The following is a 20,710-nucleotide window of genomic DNA, read 5'->3' as shown; positions in this document are numbered from 1 at the left end:
TATATATACACACACACACACACACAGAGAAAGCCAAATCTGGATAAGAATCTTTCAATAGTCTTCAATCGCATTAAAAAAAAATAATTCACAGGTTGTCTCTTAAAGAGAAAGGAAAATCACAGCCATAATATAACACTAATGAAAATGAACACATTCACTACAATCAACAAGTAATAAATAATGGATTGGGATTACTATTAGGAAAAAAAGACAAAGACTAGGAGTTTTATATATATTAATTCAGGTAATCCTCACAACAATACCAAGGTAAGTACTATTATGCTACTACTGTCATTTTGCAAATGAGAAAACTACAACACAAACAAGTTAAATAACTTGTTCAAGATTATACGGCTATTTAAGTATGAGCTGGCATTCAAGCTCAAGCAGGCAGTTAGTCCCAGAATCCCCTATCATAACTATTATGCTATACTTGTTCATCTTAAAAATTTTTGGTTTTTGATTTTTGAGATAGTCTTGCTCCATCACCCAGGCTGGAGTGCAGTGGCGTGATCTCTGCTCACTGCAACCTCTGTCTCCCAGGTTTGAGTGATTCTCCTGCCTCATCCTCCCAAGTAGCTGGAAATACAGGTGCACGCCACCATGACCGGCTAATTTTTGTATTTTTAGTAGAGACGGGGTTTTGCTATGTTGGCTAGGCTGGTCTTGAACTCCTGGCCTCAAGTGATCCACCCACCTCAGCTCCCCAAAGTACTGGGATTACAGGCATGAGCCACTGCACCTGGCCTTCATCTTAAAAATTCACACTAACAAATAGCATCAATACTAAAAAAAAAACCCCAACTAATTTTTAGAGCAATTTTTTTCTTTTCACGCTACTTGTATGTTTAAACCCAATTTTTAAAAATACAGGTCGGGCGCAGTGGCTCATACCTATAATCCCAGCACTTTGAGAGGATGAGGCAGGCGGGTCACCTGAGGTCAGGAGGTCAGGAGTTTGAGACCAGCCTGACCAACATGGAGAACAACATGGAGAAACCTGTCTCTACTAAAAATACAAAACTAGTCAGGTGTGGTGGGGCAAGCCTGTAATCCCAGCTACTCGGAAGGCTGAGGCAGGAGAACTGCTTGAACCCGGGAGGCAGAGGTTGCAGTGTGCCAAGATCACGTCACTGCACTCTAACCTGGGCAACAATAATGAAACTCTGCCCCCCCCAAAAAAAAACCCATACATTTCTGGCTGCCTTTTTACTACATCTTCAGCAGAGGAAGAGTAAGTACGGAGTTAATTAGGAGCATTACGATATTGCTTTACTTTCTACTGTATCTGTAGATTACTTCCCTTGTATCTCTAAGCTACATTCCACTGACATGGCATGTTAAAAGCTATTTTCATTTGCACTTTCTATGCAGGAAAACTTTCTAATAGATAAACTCAGAAACAGGTAAATGTATTAGCTGGAAATTTTTAAAGGAACATTTAAAGTCAAAAATGCTCCATGATGAAGTATTATGCTACAGAATGCATAAATAATATACCAGTTACATATATTTACAACTATTTTTAAAATGCAGCCAGGCGTGGTGGCTCACACCTGTAATCCCAACACTTGGGGAGGCAGAGGTGGGTAGATCACTTGTGGTCAGGAACTCAAGACCATCCTAGGCAACATGGTGAAACCCCATCTCTACTAAAAATACAAAAATTAGCCGGGCATGGTGACAGATGCCTGTAATCCCAGCTACCTGGGAGGCTGAAGCAGGAGAATCACTTGAATCTGGGAGGCAGAGGTTGCAGTGAACCAAGATCGTACCACTGCACTCCAGCCTGAGCGACAGAGTGAGATTCCATCTCAAAAAATAAATAAATAAATGAAATAAAATGCATATATTTTGTCAATAAATGGAAAAACTGATTTTTAGATGTTATTCATTCAATGGTATCTTTTTGTTTCTGACATTTCCTATTTTCTGTCAATGGATGTTAAAAATGCAATTATGGTCATATGAAGGTCTTAAAAGTGTTAAGTAAAAGAGGTCCTTATTATCAAAAAGGTTAGGGAACAGCTTTTCTATTAAATTACCTCAGAAAACAAGGGCAATTTTCTTATTTGTTCCTTGACATAGGGTTTACCTTATTAGACACTGTCCAGAATTGGCGCTCTGAAGTCATACCATGTAATTCAATCAAAATTTGTCTAATCCTCCAAGGATCCACTGATAGTATCAGTTGATGCTCTAACTGACCAATGTTGACACTTGCTGAAGCTAAAAAAAGATTTATATTTCAGTGATTTAATTCAAAGATATACATATGAGAATGAAAATTTACTTAAAATTATGTATTCTATATTACATCTATAAATTAAAAGTTGCTATCATCTTGAGAACTGATTCAACATTGTGTAAATTACATATTAACTTTATCCTCACATAGAAAACCTAACACAATTTTACTATATCTACATGTAATAAATGAATGCGTTTTAAAAATAAAGATAATGAAAATATAAACAAGATAAAATCAATATTTATTCATGCAAAGAACTATGTGGAATATATGAAAATAATTAACTTATACACACTTATACACTACTTAACTTATACACTACTTTTGAACATAATGTGTTAACAAAAGCATATATAAAATGTTAATTTTGAGTAATAAACATTAAGCATGTGGTTTTTGAGAGAAAGGGGCATGCACTTCCCAGAGAACCAAAAATGATTACCAAAATACCTAATTACAGCTCAGCTATCAGGCACAGTCTTCAATAATGCATTTCCAGCATTTCTGTATGTGTTAACCTTACCCTTTTCCTTTATAACTGGACATTCAACCAGTTTAAATCTAGTGAAGGTCAAAGAAACTAAAATTTTGCTTTTGTTAAACTGAATTCTCTCTCATCTATATTAAATGTTGAAGTGTATGTTTCTTATTTAAAAATAGCATTGTTATTTTCTACTTACATTTGTAAGGGCAAAAACGGGAAAAAAAATCAAATAAATAAGGCAAAAATGCCAATACTGACAAAAATGTTCAGCCAGCAGATACTAGCACAGTGATACAGACTGACATGCACGAAAGTCTGTCGTCTTTTTGGTCCCAGCATCTCTCACCACTCCTCTCCCCCTCCTTTTTTTTTTTTTTTTTTTTTTTACCTCCATGAACATATTGGCAGCAGTGTTACCTTGGTCTATTTCCCCAGCTAAAATCTTTTATGTATCTAGGCCTGAATCTGCACTAATCATTGGCTTGGCAGAGCTCCAGAGCATAGCTGCTTATACAGAAATCTGATATGGAAGACAGGTGAATTTCTATTAATTACCAACACAAGTGTTAATTAAAACAAATAAGAGAGAATCCTCAAATATATTTCAATGTTAATTTGAATAGAGGGGCAAAACATGCCAATATTTTGGCTGGCAGACTAGAGAGCTAACCTGGGATATCATAAAATGAAGTTACAGGTTTAATGCACAGATTTACTCTAGGGGATCTCTTCCTCATCTGATCAACAAGTAGCTTTCGTTCTTCATCTTTCAACAATGTAATGAAAAGCTCATGTGAAGAAATCATGAAAACATACTGCAGATCTTCCAACCCCAGACACACATTCCTAGATCAGTAAGAAATATTGTGAAACAAAACAGTGTATAATTTAGTTTGAGAAAAACAATCATATCAACCAATTTTAATAAGCTATTTAAAAAGTCACCATTAAAGAAGCTGTATAACGATATTTTAAAATAGATTTTAAAATTTCCTTTTGGTCCTTATTTAAAATTGTGATGTCAATGCCACAATATTAAAAAAAGGTAACTATATAATCCTAACGTCTCACGTGGCTATACAAATTTGAACTTAATGGGTTCTCAAACACCAGTTACTCCTTGGTTAAAAGATACCCAAGACAAAAACAAATATAATACAGATATTTTTTTCACAGGACTAAGTTCAAAGTTAAAAAAAGAAAGAAAGAAAGAAAGAAAAAAATGAAAGATACTTACTTCAGAAAAGCAGCCATGTTTCCTTTCAAAGACTCTGAAGCTTTTTCTAAATTTATTGATCTTGAACATACCTAGGAATTTGAGTAATTTTCATTTGAATATGGGTACTTTTAAAAATGTAAATTATAATTTGAAAAGGCAGGATTTAAAAACAACTGAATTTTCCTTTTTCAACCATGTACCAGTCACAGATTTGGTTAAGTAACTTAACAGAAGAGATGAGACCAACGAATAAGAACCCATCAAAAAGAGGGAACGGAATGTGACCATTTTAATAAGTACAGGTGTATACAAGTACCAAACAATAACCTAGTTACCATGCTCTACAGTTCTCACAGAATTTATCAAGTATGTTGCCAAATTATATTAAGTGATAAACCACAGAAATCAGTAGCTCCTGTCAGAAAAGAGTTAAAAAAATTAAAAAAAGTTAAAACCAAAAAGAAAATAATTGAAAAGAAAAACTGATTTATCACAAATATAGAACTAATGGTTCTATATTCATGAGCTATTCATGAATAGTTTAAAAAGGTAACCAAGGTTTAAAAAGTAAACAATGCCAACAAAGAATAGACACTAGTTATAGTTACATTAGTTATCTACAAATAATATTTTCATATTATTTTGAATTTATTCATTAGATTAGGATTCCTCCCCATATACTATTTATAAGAAGCCAAAATAAAATATAACTAGCATAAAAGTCCATAATCTCAAGACATTGCTAAATATTTTCTACGTTGACACACACAAAAAATAGAATGTTCATAGTAGTATTAATCACAGTAGCCAAAAAGTAGAAACTGATGAATGAACACACAAATACAGTATATATCCATTCAATGAAGTACTATTCAGCCATAAAAAATGAAGTACTGATACACTCTACAATATTGAAAACATGCTAAGTGAAGGAAGCCAGTTACAAAAGATCATCTATTTCATAGTTCCATTTACACAAAATATCCAGAACAGATAAATCTATAGAGATAGAAAGTAGATTAGTAGTTGCCTCAGGTGCTGCGAGATTGAGAGAAAATGAAGAGTGACAGGTAATGAATAAGAGATTATTTTTCTGGGGTGAAAACAGGACGTGAAGTGATAGTTGCCCAACTCTAGGAATATACTAAAACCCACTGACTTACACACTTTAAATGTGTGAACTGTATGGTATGTGAATTATATCTTGATGAAACTGTTATTAAAAAAAACAGGCTGGGTGCGCATGCCTCTAATCCCAGCACTTTAGGAGGTCAAGAGTTTGAGACCAGCCTGGCCAACATGGTGAAACCTTGTCTCTACTAAAAATATGAAAAAAATTACGTGGATGTGGTGGCGCACACCTGTAGTCCCAGCTACTCGGGGAGGCAGAGGCAGGAGTATCACTTCAACTCAGGAGGCAGAGGTTGCAGTGAGCCGAGATCAGGCCACTGTACTCCAGCCTGGGCAACAGAGAAAGACACTCTCTCAAAAAAAAAAAAAAAAAAAAAAAAAAAAAAAAAAAAAGGCAGTGTTTTAAAAGTACTGTGTTCAAATACCATTCTCTGATTAACAAATTAACCTATCAGTAAATAATATCTGAGCATCTTGGAGTATGTATTATACACTTACATTCTAATAATTTTGCTCCTTTGCTGCCATATGTAAATATATTATGGTAAGTAATAAATGATATCTGAGTCTCCTTTTACAACAGATTATTTACTCACATAGTGAGATGCATTGTACATGTGTCATGGAACAATGTAGGGAACATGGGTTAACTTCTGATTAGGAAACCTAACAATATAAAGAAAATGAAGTAGGGCATGGTGGCTCATGCCTGTAATCACAGCGCTTTGGGAAGCCGAGGTGGGTGGATCACCTGAGCTAACAGATCATGTTATGTGAATGTCACACACCTCAATTTTAAAAAAGAAAAATTCACACTAGTGGGCATCTCAGTAGATGCTTTAATATTAAAATAATAAAGTTTAATACTAATAAACAAGATGAAATGGACAAATCCTTAGAAAGTAACTTTTAAAACTAACTCTAGAAAAATGAGAATACAGCTCTAGGATCACTGATCAAAAATCTTCCCACAAAAAAATTACCCAGGCCCAGACTTTACTGGTAAATTCTACCCAACACTGAAAGAGCAATGACTTCATTTTTACACAGACTCTTCCAGACAACAAAAAAGACAGACACCTCAACTTATTCATAAGGCAAGCATGACCTTGACACCAAAATCAAAGGCAGGACAAGAAAAAAAGAAATTTGTGCATTGCCGGGTGTGGTGGCTCACACCTGTAATCCTAGCACTTTGGGAGGCAGAGGTGGGAGGATCACTTGAGGTCAGGAGTTTGAAACCAGCCTCGCCAACATGGTAAAACCACGTCTCTATTAAAAACATAAAAAAATTAGCTGGGCATGGTGGTGGGTGCCTGCAATCTCAGCTACTCTGGAGGCTGAGGCAGGATAATCACTTGAACCTGGCGAAGGAAGTTGCAGTGAGCCGAAATCACACCACTGCACTCCAGTCTGGGCGACAGAGTGAGACTCCATCTCAAAAAATAAAAAATAAAAAAATAAAAATATGTGCATCAATCTCACACATGAATGTAGAAAAAAAAATCTTCATATATTGGCAAACCAAGTTCAGCAATTTCTATTAAAAAAAGATCATGACCTAGTTGGGTCTATTCCCGACATGCAAAGGTGGTTTAACACTTGAAAATCAATTATACTTTATCACATGAACAGGTAAGGAGAGAAATTATGTGATCACTTCAATAGACATAGAAAAAATATTTAATACGATCTACAAATAATTCATTATTTTAAAAACAGGACCTTCAGTGAACTAAGGAGAGAAGGGAACTTCCTTAATCAGATAAGGAATAGCTACAAGAAAAACCTACAATAAACATCATTCTAAATGGTGAAATAGTGCTTTTCCCCCTGAGACTGGGAGTGAGATGAGGCAGTTCACTATTCCCACTTCTACTGAACACTGTACTGGAGGTAATAGCCAGCACATTAAGAATAAGTAAAAAGAGGCCGGGCGCGGTGGCTCACACCGGTAACCCCAGTACTCTGTGAGGCCGAGGCGGGTGGATCACCTGGGGTCGGGAGTTTGAGACCTGCCTGACCAACATGGAGAAACCCATCTCTACCAAAAATACAAAATTAGCCGGGCGTGGTGGCGCATGCCTGTAGTCCCAGCTACTCAGGAGGCTGAGGCAGGAGAATCACTTGAACCTGGGATGCAGAGGTTGCGCTGAGCAGATACCGCATCATTGCACTCCAATCTGGGCAACAAGAAAGAAACTCTGTCTCAAAAAACAAAAAGTAAAAATAAATCAAAATTAAAAGGTTAGAAAAGGAATAAACAAAATGCATTCTTCACAGATGACTGCATACATAGAAAAATGAAAAAAATATGGATAAAACAGAATTTTTAGAAGCTAAGCAAAGTTGTTGGATATAAAATTATTAGAAAGTTAAATTATACCTCTGCATCAATGCATAAACTATTTTCAAGTCTACATTTTAAGAATATAAAAATTTCAGACTCCTATGGAAAAATTAGAAAGTTCTAAAGGATACTAAAAACTACCTAAAGAAATCAAGAGCCCTCATACCCATTCACGGGTTAGGACACCCAATAATGTAAAGATGTAAATTATTGGGGGTCTCCCTAAGCATACTTTGGCTTGGGAGGCTGCCCATAAAATTTTTTCTAATATAAAAAAGAAGCTTAAAAAAAGAGAGACATAATTTCTTTCTAAACTGGTTTCTAAATTTAATGTAATTCCAAACAAAAATACAACAGATTTGTGGAACTTGACAATCTGAGTCTAATGTTTACACATAAAAAGGCAAAGGACTGCCGGGCGTGGTAGCTCATGCCTGTAATCCCAGCACTTTGGGAGGCCGACACGGGCAGGTCACGAGGTCAGGAGTTTGAGACCAGCCTGGCCAATATGATGAAATCCTGTCTCTACTAAAAACACAAAAATAAGCCGGGCATGGTGGCGCGTGCCTGTAATCCCAGCTACTTGGGAGGCTGACGCAGAAGAATCGCTTGAACCCAGGAGGCAGAGGTTGCAGTGAGCTGAGATCATGCCACTGCACTCCAGCCTGGGCAACAGAATGAGGGCCAAGAATAACCAACACAACCTTAAAAAAAAGGGTAGAACTTGCTCTCAATGGTATCAGGATGTGGACATAATGAGGTATGGATAGACAAATAGAAAAGTGGTATAAAATGGCTCAGAAATAGGCCCATACATATATAAACACCCGGCATACAATAAAGGCCCTAGAGATTGGTGGAAAAAGATTAACCTTTCAGTAAATGGTGCTGGAACACTTCCTACTTCACACAAAAATCAACTCTAGGTTGATTAAAGATGTAAATGTGAAAGGAAGGCTATGCTATAAAGCTTTTAGAAGATATAATAGAAGAATATCTTCATGACATGATAGGAAAAAGCTTTCTTAAGCAACACACAAATCACTATAATGGAAAAAAATTGGTAAATTTGATATTCAATTTAGGAGCTTTGGAACAATATAAAGAAAATTAAGCTGGGCATGGTGGCTCATGCCTGTAATCACAGCACTTTGGGAAGTTGAGGTGGGCGGATCACCTGAGCTCAGCAGTTCAAGACCAGCCTGGCCAACATGATCAAACCCCATATATACCAATAATAAAAAAATTAGCCAGGAGTGGAGGCACTTGACTGTAGTCCCAGCTACTCAGGAGGCTGAGGTGGGAGGATGGCTTGAATCCAGGAGGTGGAGGTTACAGTGAGCTGATATCACATCACTGCACTCCAACCTGGGTGAGAGAGTGAGACCCATCTCAAAAAAAAAAACGAAAAAGAAAAGTCAAACTCAGTGAAGACATCTGCAATATTTAAAATTGGTTAAAAAAAAAAAGTATACAGATCTCCTACAAAAATAAAGCTCCTTCCAAAAAACAGACGGACAATGTAACAGAAAAATGAGGCGTAACACGGCCGGGAACGGCTCATGCCTGTAATCCCAGGACTTTGGGAGGCCAAGGTGGGCGGATCACTTGAGGTCAGGAGTTCAAGACCAGCCTGACCAAAATGGCAAAACCCCTTCTCTACTAAATATACAAAAATTAGCTGGGCGTGGTGGTGGGCGCCTGTAATCCCAGCTACCCTGGAGGCTGAGGCCAGAGAATCACTTGAAACTGGGAGGTGGAGCTTGTAGTGAGCTGAGATTGTACCACTGCACTCCAGCCTGGGCGAACTCCAGCCAGGCGCAGTGGCTCACACCTGTAATCCTATCACTTCGGGAGGCCAAGACAAGCGGATAACCTGAGGTCAGGAGTTTGAGACCAGCCAGGCCAACATGGCAAAACCCTTTCTCTACTAAAAATATAAAAATTAGCCAGGCATGTTAGCACACACCTGTAGTACCAGCTACTCAGGAGGCTGAGACAGGAGAATCGCTTGAACCTGGGAGGCGGAGGTTGCAGTGAGCCGAGATTGTGCCACTGCACTCCAGCCTGGCCAGGCAACAGAGGGGGTGCCATCTCAAAAAAATAAAAATAAAAAAGCAGAACTCCATCTCAAAAAAAAAAGAGGCATAACACTTGGAAAAGGTACCTCAAAAAACAAAATCCATGAGTAAAAATTAAATGAAGAGTTGTAGAAATGAAAACCTCAATGAGATACTGTTATACAACCACCTCACAGGCAATCTGACAATATCAAATGTTAACAAGGATATTGACCAATGAGAACACTCAGCCATCCTGGTGGTATAAGCCACTTGGTTTTTAAAAATTAATGTTGCAGATGTATTTTTCCCTAGGTATATAACATAAACTGGTACATATGCACACCTAGATATATGTACAAGTATGTTCCAAGCAACAAAAACTACAAACAAATGTCCCTCATCATATGTGTATATAGCCAAAAACTATAAAAAACACAAATGTCCCCCATCATAAGACTGAAGAAATTGTGACGTAGTCCATAAAATATTCTACCTTTTTTTTTTTTTGGAGATGGAGTCTCTCACTGTCGCCCAGGCTGGAGTACAGTGGCACGATCTCCGCTCACTGAAACCTCTGCCTCCTGGGTTCAAGCGAGTCTCCTGCCTCAGCCTCCCGAGGAGCTGGGATTACAGGGGACTGCCAGCACGCTTGGCTAATTTTTTGTATTTTTAGTAGAGACAGGGTTTCACTATGTTAACCGGGCTGGTCTTGAACCCCTGACCTCATGATCCACTCGCCTCAGCCTCCCAAAGTGCTGAGATTACAGGCGTGAGTCACTGTGCCCACCCTCTTAAAGCAATGAAAAAATTGTTATTTATATACAACTTGAATAAATCTCACAAATCTCTTCAGTGAAAGAAGATGAAGAATACATATGGTATGATTCCATTTATATGAAGTTCAAAATAGGCAAATTAAAGAATGTTCTTTAAGGATGCATACAGAGGTGATACAACTATAAAAGCAAGGAAGAAAATTATGATCACAAAAGCCGGGGGAGTGGCTACCTCGAGGGAAGGTAGAGGAGGTTGTAAAGACCACAGCAAAGGCTTCTAAAGTGCTGGCAACGTATTTTTGGAAGTGGTATTAGAAGTGGTATTATCTGCGCTTTATGTATTATCTCAATGTCTGTAACATTAAGACTGTTAAGAAAGGAGTGATCCAGTAGAAACACAGATTCCACAGCACACATGACACACTAGAGGTTTGATTTGGGAGTTCTTAGTAAACAGGTGATGAAACAGATGAGTGAAGCTTTGGAATTAAATCAAAAATGATGAGTGAGCCAAGGACAAAAGTTTCATGAAAAGAAATACTAAAGGAAGAGCAATAGAGAAGTCAGTGAAGGACTAAGCAGAATCCAATGAAGATGCTGAAGAAACATGGGGGAGAACTAGAAAAAGAACTACAGCAGAAGACCAGGCAGAAGGGCAGAGTCTGTCAAAAGTGCCAACTGTCAGGAACAGAAAGGCAAGGCAGACAGGAAAAAAGGAACTGGATTTGGCAATTAAGAGGTCACTGGTAAGCTTAAAGCAAATTATAAATCAAAAGGGGAAAGAAAAACATGTCATACCTCAAGAAGAAAGTCTATTTTCTCTTTATTTGGTCTAAGAAATAGTTGGTTAAATTGAACACTAATTGTTCTGCCTTCCAGTATATCACGAACTGTATTACAGGCACAAACTTTAAAACAGATTTCATCTAGAGCTTCATTTCTGTAGAATACAAAAGTAGATCAACTAATGTTATTTTTACTACAAAAGAAAGGTGTATATTACAAAATTATATTCACAAGAATAAGCCATTTGTTCTTGAGAGGTAAAATTTTAGAACATTCAAGCGTACTAATAAATATATAACAAATCACGGGGAGAAAGGAAGCAGAATAGGTTTTGAATTTATCAAGGGACAACTTAGCTACACATCAGACAACAGAATGAAATTTTGCTATGTATTATTTTTCCCCCAAGCACTTTTTTTTTTTTTTTGAGACAGAATCTTGCTTTGTCACCCAGGCTGGAGTACAGTGGCGCAATCTCGGCTCACGGCAACCTCCACCTCCTGGGTTCAAGTGATTCTCGTGCCTCAGCCTCCTGAGTGGCTGGGACTACAGGTGTGCACCACCATGCCCAGCTAATTTTTGTATTTTTGGTAGAAACGTGGTTTCACCATGTTGGCCAGACTAGTCTCAAACTCCTGACCTCAAGTGATCCACCCACCTCAGCCTCTCAAAGTGCTGGGATTACAGGCATGAGCCACTGTGCCTGGCCCCACAAGCACTATTTAAAACAGACTATATTAATTTTCCTTATATTAACAACATGAAAATAATATCACAGAGCCATAGGTAATTTGAAGATGTGGTTTTGATAAACCAGAACGCACTTGCTGTTCTATTCAAAAATCAAAAAGTAACTTTTCAACTTACCCCTGTTGAGCTTTCTGAAAGAGTTCTCTTAGGACTGATTGTCGGAACTGGACAGGTAAACTCAAGGTTAAGTTGTCTTCAATGAAAATCTGTATTACCTCCTAGAACACATACATAAAGTTGCACCCATTTCAAAAATCACGGTAAAGTTTTTTACTTTAAACAAGTCTTTGTATAATGGAAAATACAAGTTGAAAAAATCACAAAAATATCTTACTATGAAAACCTTTTCTTCCTAAAATTTTAAAATTTGATTAAGGGCAAAAACAGCCCTGCTACCCCTTTTTTAAAACTGAAGATCACAAACCAAACATAAGAGGTAAGAAAGGAATCATTCAATAAGAGGCAATCCAGCTATGTTATTAGAAAAAAATTTTAGGCCAGGTGTGGTGGCTCATGCCTGTAATCCCAGCACTCTGGGAGGCCAAGGCAGGTGGATCATGAGGTCAGGAATTTAAGACCAGCCTGGCCAACATGGTGAAACTCCGTCTCTACTAAAAATACAAAAATTAGCCGGGTGTCGTGGTGCATGCATGTAATCCCAGCTACTGGAGAGGCTGAGGAAGGAGAATCACTTGAACTCAGGAGGCGGAGGTTGCTTTGAGCCAAGATGGCACCATTGCACTCCAGCCTGGTCGACAGAGCGATACTCTATCTCAAAAAAAAAAAAAAAAAGTTAATACTCTAAACATAAGTTCATAAAACAAACTAAAAAACACTAATTATATGGCCAGACATGGCGGTTCATGCCTGTAATCTCAGCACTTTGGGAGGCCAAGGCAGGTGAATCACAAGGTCAGGAATTCAAGACCAACCTGACCAAGATGGTGAAACTCTGTCTCTACTAAAAACTACAAAAATTAGCCAGGCACGGTGGCAGGCACTTGTAATCCCAGCTACTTGGGAGGCTGAGACAGGAGAATCGCTTGAACCTGGGCAACAGAGATTTCAGTGAACCAAGATCACGCCACTGCACTCCAGCCTGGGTGACAGAGTGAGACTCTGTCTCAAAACAAACAAACAAACAAACAAACCAAAAAACTAATTAAAAAATTCAGCTGAAAAAACATGCTAAGAAGTGATTCTAATAAATTTAAATGATTTAAAATATATTATCTGTGAACTACAAAAAATACCCACATTATAACATACAGACTTTTTCTTAGCTACTTCTCAAGAAGGGAAGAGCAGAAAAGAAAGAAAGGGTGTTGGTGAGAGAAGGGGGAAAGGAGATTTCTGAAAACGAAACTAATCAGCCACTACCAGAAAAGTACTGACATAAGTGGTTTCGAAACTGTGGAGCAACCACTAGCTTCACCTCCATAACAAAACACGAGCAAGGCAGGGCTCCACAGGAGCAATACAGCAGCTTCGCAAGTGTGAGAAAACACACCTGTTATAGCTGCTCAACTACTACTTCATCAGCACTAAACAAAACCCACAGAGTTCATAAAAACACAATCCCATTCCAAGAAATAGTTTCTACCATACTCCTGAATGTATAAGTGATGAATCTCAAAGATGCAACAAAATTGCTATTTTCCCCTTCTTAGCTACCCATTACACTATTTTCTGATTTTCGTATTTTGGAACTTTATTAAAGTCACAGTAACATGTGCTTTTCTCTGGGTGATATTCCTAAGGTCTTGCTGGCATAAGTCTTACCACTCCAGTGAGGACTTTTTGTTTTTGAGGCAGGGTCTTGCTCTGTCACCCAAGCTGCAGTGTAGCAGTGCTATCATAGATCACTGCAACCTTGAACTCCTGGGCTCAAGCGATCCTCCCACCTTGGCCTCCCAAGTGCTGGGATTACAGGTGTGAGCCACCACGTCCAGTCAACTTGTTAAATAATCTGTATTTTACGATAATTGATCTCACCCTTCATAAACCTTTACTAGGGAGATGTAACTGAAAGACCTCTAGCCTTTATTAAGTTCACTTGTATCGGTAATTAAACTTTAAGAAAGTCTAATTTTCCTTCCTAGGACAAAGCAATACTTTTAAAAAGGGCCAAAGACAGAGGAAAGAAGTGCCATTTTGATTCCTGTCTTCATCTATTTTCTGTGAAAAACAAAAAAACCCTAGGTAAGAGAACTATAAAGCTGGAATAATACCCAATGGAGACACAAAACTAAAAGTAAGTTATGGCTTTATCATTTCATGATTCCTATTTTGAGTTAAACATGAATGAATGCACTGTTTATTCTCTAGAATGGAGGCTTTCCAATAAAGACTTTAAAAGTACAATTCTAATTCCCAGTTATTTTCATAACAAAACTGAAGATAAACACCCAGAGGTGTGGGGGGGTGGGGGGAGGGGGTGTCAATAAAAGTCTGAAGAGACTCATTAAGGCCTTTTCATGAACCAAACCAAGATGGTGAGCAGGCTCAAGAGCAGGTGGGCTCTGTTTTTGTTAACAGACCATCCAAACCCACCAGAAAAACTGCCGTGTTCACTGTGCTCCCTTGCTCCTTCAGTCTTAATATTTGGAAGGGCTAATAAAGCTGGACTACAAGCCACATGTCCAAAAGACACAAGACTTAATGTTTTGTAAAACTAAAAGCTATTAATATCTTAGCAGCCAACAATTCCAGCTGCAAACAAATGCACACACAACTAAAAGCTGTCTACCTGCAATTTTTAAATGTTAAAAGTTCTGCTTACAAGCATTTCTTACAAAATTTATTTAAAATAGGTCAACTCTATACCTTTAAGATAACAGCAATGATGAAGTAACATCTGTAGAATGCTTTGCCTTAGAATTTATGAACTATAACTTCTCACTAGATTCTCCTAAGAATCTTAGGAAATGGGATAATTATTACCATTATGTTACAGGCCAGTCTTGACAGTGTAAATGACTTGCCCCAAAACGCATAACTGGTAAATGGGTGGGGCGAGGATTTGAACTTAGTTTTGTCTGGCTTCCAAAACTTCACTGCATCCTCCTCATACATCTTACCTGATAGTTGCCAGATCTCAAACAAATATGGACTTGGCTATATGGAGTCAACTGTTGAGATGTACTGTCAGAAGAAGGTACAAGAACATCACATGCTTGACAATAGCCAGCTAACCGCTTCTCATCTATGGTACAATGAAGAGACAATGAACCTATCTGTAAAGTAAGAGGTATACACCATTATCCATTCATGTAATATAAACAATAGTCTAGCACCCCCTTAGCATATTTTAACAGTACAAGGAAATGCTAATGAAAAATTCAAGCCAGGCTGGGCACAGTGGCTCACGCCTGTAATCCCAGCACTTCGGGAGGTCAAGGCTGGTGGATCACCAGGAGTTCGAGACCAGCCTGGCCAACATGGTGAAACCCTGTCTCTACTAAAAATACAAAAATTAGCCAGGCGTGGTGGCAGGCACCTGTAGGCCCAGCTACTCCAGAGGCTGAGGCAGGAGAATCGCTTGAGCCTGGGTGGTGGAGGTTGCAGTGAGCCAAGATGGCGCCACTGCACTCCAGCCTGGGTGACAAAGCAAGACTCCATCTCAGAAAAAAAAAAAAAAAGAAGAAGAAAAATTTAAAACTGGAGGAATCAAAAAGCAAAAGGTTAAAGGTTTAGAACAGGGGTCAAAAACTATTGCTCATAGGCCAAATCCAGCCTATGGTCTGTTTTTGTCTGTCTCTTGGGCTGTAAACTATGCAAAGGGGACAAAAAAATAGTAAGAATATGCACTAGAGACTGAATGTGGCCCAGAAAGCCTAGAATATTTGCTAACTGAATATTTGCTAACTGCCCCTTTACAAAGAAAGTTTGCTGAAGCTTAGAGTTTTCAGGCCAACATACAAAAGGTGGCCATGATTATCATACCAAGTAGGTATGACAAGACATTAACAAAGAGTGTTAACATTAAAAACAAGCTTAAAGGTTTTAAAAGACATATACCAGCAGAGATTTAAAGGAGAGAGCAAAGAAAGCATAATCATCACTCAATTGGGAAGAACAGAAATGCTTCTACCCAAACAGGATTTAAAAAAAAAAGTTTGAAAAAATATGTAAGTTTTAAATTACTATACCTGAAATGCCGTAAAATTAGAAACCAGATGAATTTCCTAGGCAAAGTAAAATGGGGATTTCTAACAGGTCTATCTAGAATAGCTAGAGTACTTAAACCTCTAGGGTATTTAATCAATATCTCTACTAAGAATAGCAGATTGAAGTGGGAATTTTCCCAGGCACCAGGTATACAAAAACCTAGTTATATATATATACTTTACAATTCAGTCATCTGAATCATAAAAAGAAAAATGCAAATGAAAAACACAGTAAAAATGTTTACCCATATTAGGAATTAATGAAAGGCAAGTTTATAAAAGATACTGTATTTCACGCATCAAGTTAGCAAAAAAAAAAAAAAATTTGTTAAAAACTCACTGCTAACTGAAGTGCCCTATGAGAAATTTACCTGGAAAGTAATTTGGTTTAATAAATTATAGACTCAGAAAAATAAATAACCATTGACATGGTAATAACTGTAGGAACTTAAACGTATCTGAAATCTGAAGAAAAATTTAGGCTTCAAGATACAAATATTGCAGCTATATAATAAACAACCTAAATGCCCAAACATAAGGGAAATTAGGTAAATCAGAGTACTTCCCCATAACATGATACATTTATAATGCCTAGTCAAAGATTTAAGCAAGATACAGAGTATTTACAATATGAGCTTAACTGTACAAAAACAGAGAGAAAAAAAACTGGAAGAAAATTTACTAGATTTGTAAAAGGGGTTATATTTCCAGATTATATTATTACAGATTTTTAAAAACCAGTTTTAGTACTTTCTTGAACTTCACACATTTATAATAATGAACGTTTTTATCATCAGAAAAATCAAAGCCAAAAAAATGTATAGATGTTTTAAAGAACTGAATATTAAGTGCCTATTATGACTGGATTTACCTCTGCAATTAGTTCTTTGGTTCTAAAAAATTTTTCCCTGGCATTTTCATAGACAGCTGAATTTGTGGAGCCTTGCTGGAAGTATGCTGCGCCCAAATCATAGCACACCTGAAATAATAATGAACACCGAGTTGCTTAACAATTTCTCAGGTACTTAAGAGCTGACAGAACCAAAACTGTATCTCAGGAAAACACAGAAGAAAAGATATAAAAAAATACATATTCCAAGGAGCAGTGCTACCATCAGTGTTCTTAGTCACAAGCAACATAAACCAACTCTGGTCAATTTACGCACAATATTGATTTACTGAGTAGATTTTAGGTCGCCTACAGAATTGTTAAAAAGGCTAAAGAATCTGTCTAGAAAAAAGGGCAGGGGAGGCATGCAGTCAGGATGACAGCCAACACTAGTCTCGTGAAGAATCTCAATAGTAGATTCCACAGCTCCTGTCACCTGTAGCCACCAGGACCAGACCCTGAAAGCAGCAGTTACACTCCTGCAAGTGCTGTCCCCAGAAACTAGATTTCACTGTCACTGTTGCCGCTACCCACCACCACAATGGTTTCTCCATCACCCTCAATGCTATAACTTACTAGGACTAGCTCCTGATTCAGTCTAAAAGAAGCATACCCATCTGGTTGTAAAACTTACGTGATATGCCTGCCCTCAAGCCAGATAAGGCTAGAGAAAGCTAGTACTGGGAGTTTTTAGTTTATTCTGTAAGAAGCAGGCTCTGCCTCCCGCAAGTCTGAAAAGAACGGGAATTCTTTTAACACAGGAGAGGGGGGAAAAAAAGCTGAGGAGCCCCTCAAAAGTGAAGATGATGCACATCTACCATAACATACTGGTTAAATTGAGAATTGTAGGCTAACTATAAAACTTTTCCAGTCGTGTGTTTCTATGACAGAATTTGTATGTAAGATGTGGACACTAGGCAAAAAAGAAAATAATTTGTATGTTTTTCAAAAAGCTTATATTGACACCCGGAATTACCGAATGCAAACCTCAAAAGACTCAGATTATTTAGTTCAACTTGGCCATTTTACGGATAAGAATACAAAGGCCCAGAAAGTGACATGAAAAGCATATAACTAAGTAGTGGAACAGCCAAAGTTTGAACTCAGATTCCTAAGCTCGTAATATTCTGACTCGAATTTATTCTACACATGGCTGACAGATCAAGTCTTCTTGATCCGACTAAGAAGTCTTCAATTATTCCCCAAAACAGAAGAAAGTTCAAACTCCTTGGCTTCATCTCTAAGGATCTCAGAATCTGGCCTAATCTCTCTTTCCAAACCTCTCTACTGTGCTCTATTTCAATCACACCAGCCTTCCCAAGTCCTCATTCACATGAGAGCCTAGAAATATGCTTCATTCCACACCCCTCACTCCTTTTATACCACCAAACCAACCTTTGGCAACAGATACTTACTCCTCTTCCAAACTCCTAAGCTATAATCATGCCTGGTATTCATCATGAAACCACTCTTCACTGATTTGCTTTATAAATATGGTTCTGTCCAATTCAATGAAACCAGGTTAATTCTCCTTAGCTTCTACAACATTGCTTTGCACTATTTAGTCCACACTACATGTTTGGCCTTTTTTTTTTTTTTCTAAGATGGAGTTTCACTCTTGTCACCCAGGCTGGAATGCAATGGTGTGATCTCGGCTCACTGCAACCTCCTCCTTCCGGGTTCAAGCGATTCTCCTGCCTCAGCCTTCAGAGTAGCTGGGATTACAGGCACGTGCCACAACGCCTAGATAATTTTGTGTTTTTCGTAGAAACAGGATTTTGCCACATTAGCCAGGCTGGTCTAGAACTTCTGACCTCAGGTGATCTGCTCATCTCGGCTTCCCTTGGCTGATTTTCATTCTAGAGAGTTTCCTCATTTAGCATAGGGATGCTAAAAGAGCAAAAAATACACACATACACACACACACCCCCATGCACATATATGCATACTTACTATAGTTATATGTAATTCCCCTTTCTAGGCAAAGATAGACCGCAAAATACCAAAAAGATATTTTCAAGTATTACTCTAGCAACTGACTAGCCATTACAATGAGTTTAGAGGTTAAGAAGTGGTCAATAGATTTACTATAAAAACAAAAAAGCCTGATAATGAAGCTGCCCTGAAGGGCAATAAGGCCTGGTTTTACTGGGAAAAAAATAACAATTTTTCTTTTTAAGTCTAAGGTAAATTTTAGCATTGTAAAGAACCTACTTTAAATACGATCTGGTGACTAACACCTGTAATCCCAGCACTTCGGGAGGCTGAGGCGGGTGGATCACCAGAAGTTGGGAGTTTGAGACCAGCCTGACCAACACGGAGAAACTCCGTCTCTACTAAAAATACAAAAATTAGCCAGGCAAGGTGGTGCATGCCTGTAAACCCAGCTACTTGGGAGGCTGAGGCAGGAGAATCATTTGAACCCAGGAGGTGGAGGTTGCGGTGAGCCGAGATCATGACATTGCATTCTAGCCTGGGCAACAACAGTGAAACTCCATCTCAAAAAACAAAAAATTATCGTGCCAGGGAATGAGTGTTACCACTAATTTGCCTTTCAAAACACAGGAATTGTCACTCAGCTATGTAAGTAAAAGAACATTTGATAGTTTACCTAGCACACACAGATGTTTTATAGGAGTTTTGATTTCAGGTTGTATCATCCACCATATTGTGAAAATCAGAAGTGTCATCAACTACTTTTAAACAGGTTCTGAAAGATTATGAGATACTAAGTACCAGTAACACTCCTATATGCAAGTTTCATCAGTGATTTTAAAAGGTTACCAAGTATCCTGTTATCCCAGCACTTTGGGAGGCCGAGGTGGGAGGGATCTCTTGAGCCCAGGAGTTGGAGATCAGCCTGGGCAACATAGGGAGACCCTGTCTCTATCAAAAAAAAGAAAAGAAAAAAAAAAAGGTTACAAAGTATCAATTCATTACTCTTACTACTGCTGCAAACTCCAGCTCATCCGGCCTTGAATAAATGGTTACCTTCAGCTCTACAAAAAGCTACTCTGCAAAGGCACCTTCCCAAAAGTGTCGTAACTATTTTTACCCCTTTCCAGAAAAGGAATTCGTGATAAAAGAGGCCATGCTAACTCATAGGAATAAGGAAAGATAATACATTTTAGAAGGTACAATCCTAGTAGCCCTCTCTAGGCAACTAAATACTTTAAAATTTTCATTTTACTAAAAGTTCTATTCTAGAAAGTAAGATGCAGAACATACCAAAAAAAAGATGTCAAGCAGTTCATAATCCAGTAGGGAAAAAAGATATAAACACATAATATAATATGTGACAACGAGCATCAACTGAAAGCTGTGAAAGGAACTAGGGGCCCAGAGTTAGAGAAAGCGAGCAAACTTAAGATCCCTGAAAAGCTAGACACTATCTCTTGAGGTCTAGATTTTTCAAAGTGTAGCACAATATTAGTTTTTATTTTCTTTTCGTCTATTAGATTTCTAATCATATGAATGAACTGTAAATCAATTACATATAACTGTATTCTCAGTACTTAAACTCTGTCTTCTAAACACAATCCGGAAACTATTTCAGAGACAACAGATGACATAAAATTTCCCTTCCATTTCTTTTAGAAAAATGTCAATTCTTATAAATGTATAAATTAAATACAATGCAGTTTTAACAGCATCTTAAGAGACAAAGGCAGAAATAAATTCTAATTAAAAATAGGAGGATGATCTCATATTAAGATTTTCCAAGGCCGGGCGCAGTGGCTCACACCTGTAATCCCAGCACTTTGGGAGGCCAAGGTGGGCGGATCACGAGGTCAGGAGATCGAGACCATCCTGGCTAACATGGTGAAACCCCGTCTCTA

At 38.0% G+C, this 20,710-nt stretch overlaps 1 protein-coding gene across 1 annotated transcript in view; it reads right to left on the bottom strand.

Moving 5' to 3' along the window:
• INTS8 (integrator complex subunit 8) overlaps positions 1-20,710 on the bottom strand; it is a 55,760-nt gene that overhangs the window by 26,179 nt on the left and 8,871 nt on the right. Inside the window, exons 6-12 of the mRNA XM_011978684.1 lie at positions 16,854-16,987; positions 14,894-15,049; positions 11,931-12,031; positions 11,076-11,217; positions 3,976-4,046; positions 3,409-3,584; positions 2,099-2,232 (exon numbers count right to left, since the gene is read on the bottom strand). Coding sequence (XP_011834074.1) covers positions 2,099-2,232; positions 3,409-3,584; positions 3,976-4,046; positions 11,076-11,217; positions 11,931-12,031; positions 14,894-15,049; positions 16,854-16,987 — 914 coding nt within the window. The remainder of the gene's footprint in view (positions 1-2,098; positions 2,233-3,408; positions 3,585-3,975; positions 4,047-11,075; positions 11,218-11,930; positions 12,032-14,893; positions 15,050-16,853; positions 16,988-20,710) is intronic.

This window comes from Mandrillus leucophaeus, unplaced genomic scaffold (genome assembly GCF_000951045.1).
Source record: "Mandrillus leucophaeus isolate KB7577 unplaced genomic scaffold, Mleu.le_1.0 Scaffold198, whole genome shotgun sequence".
Classification (NCBI taxonomy): domain Eukaryota; kingdom Metazoa; phylum Chordata; class Mammalia; order Primates; family Cercopithecidae; genus Mandrillus; species Mandrillus leucophaeus.
This window is presented reverse-complemented; position numbering and strand designations above follow the sequence as displayed.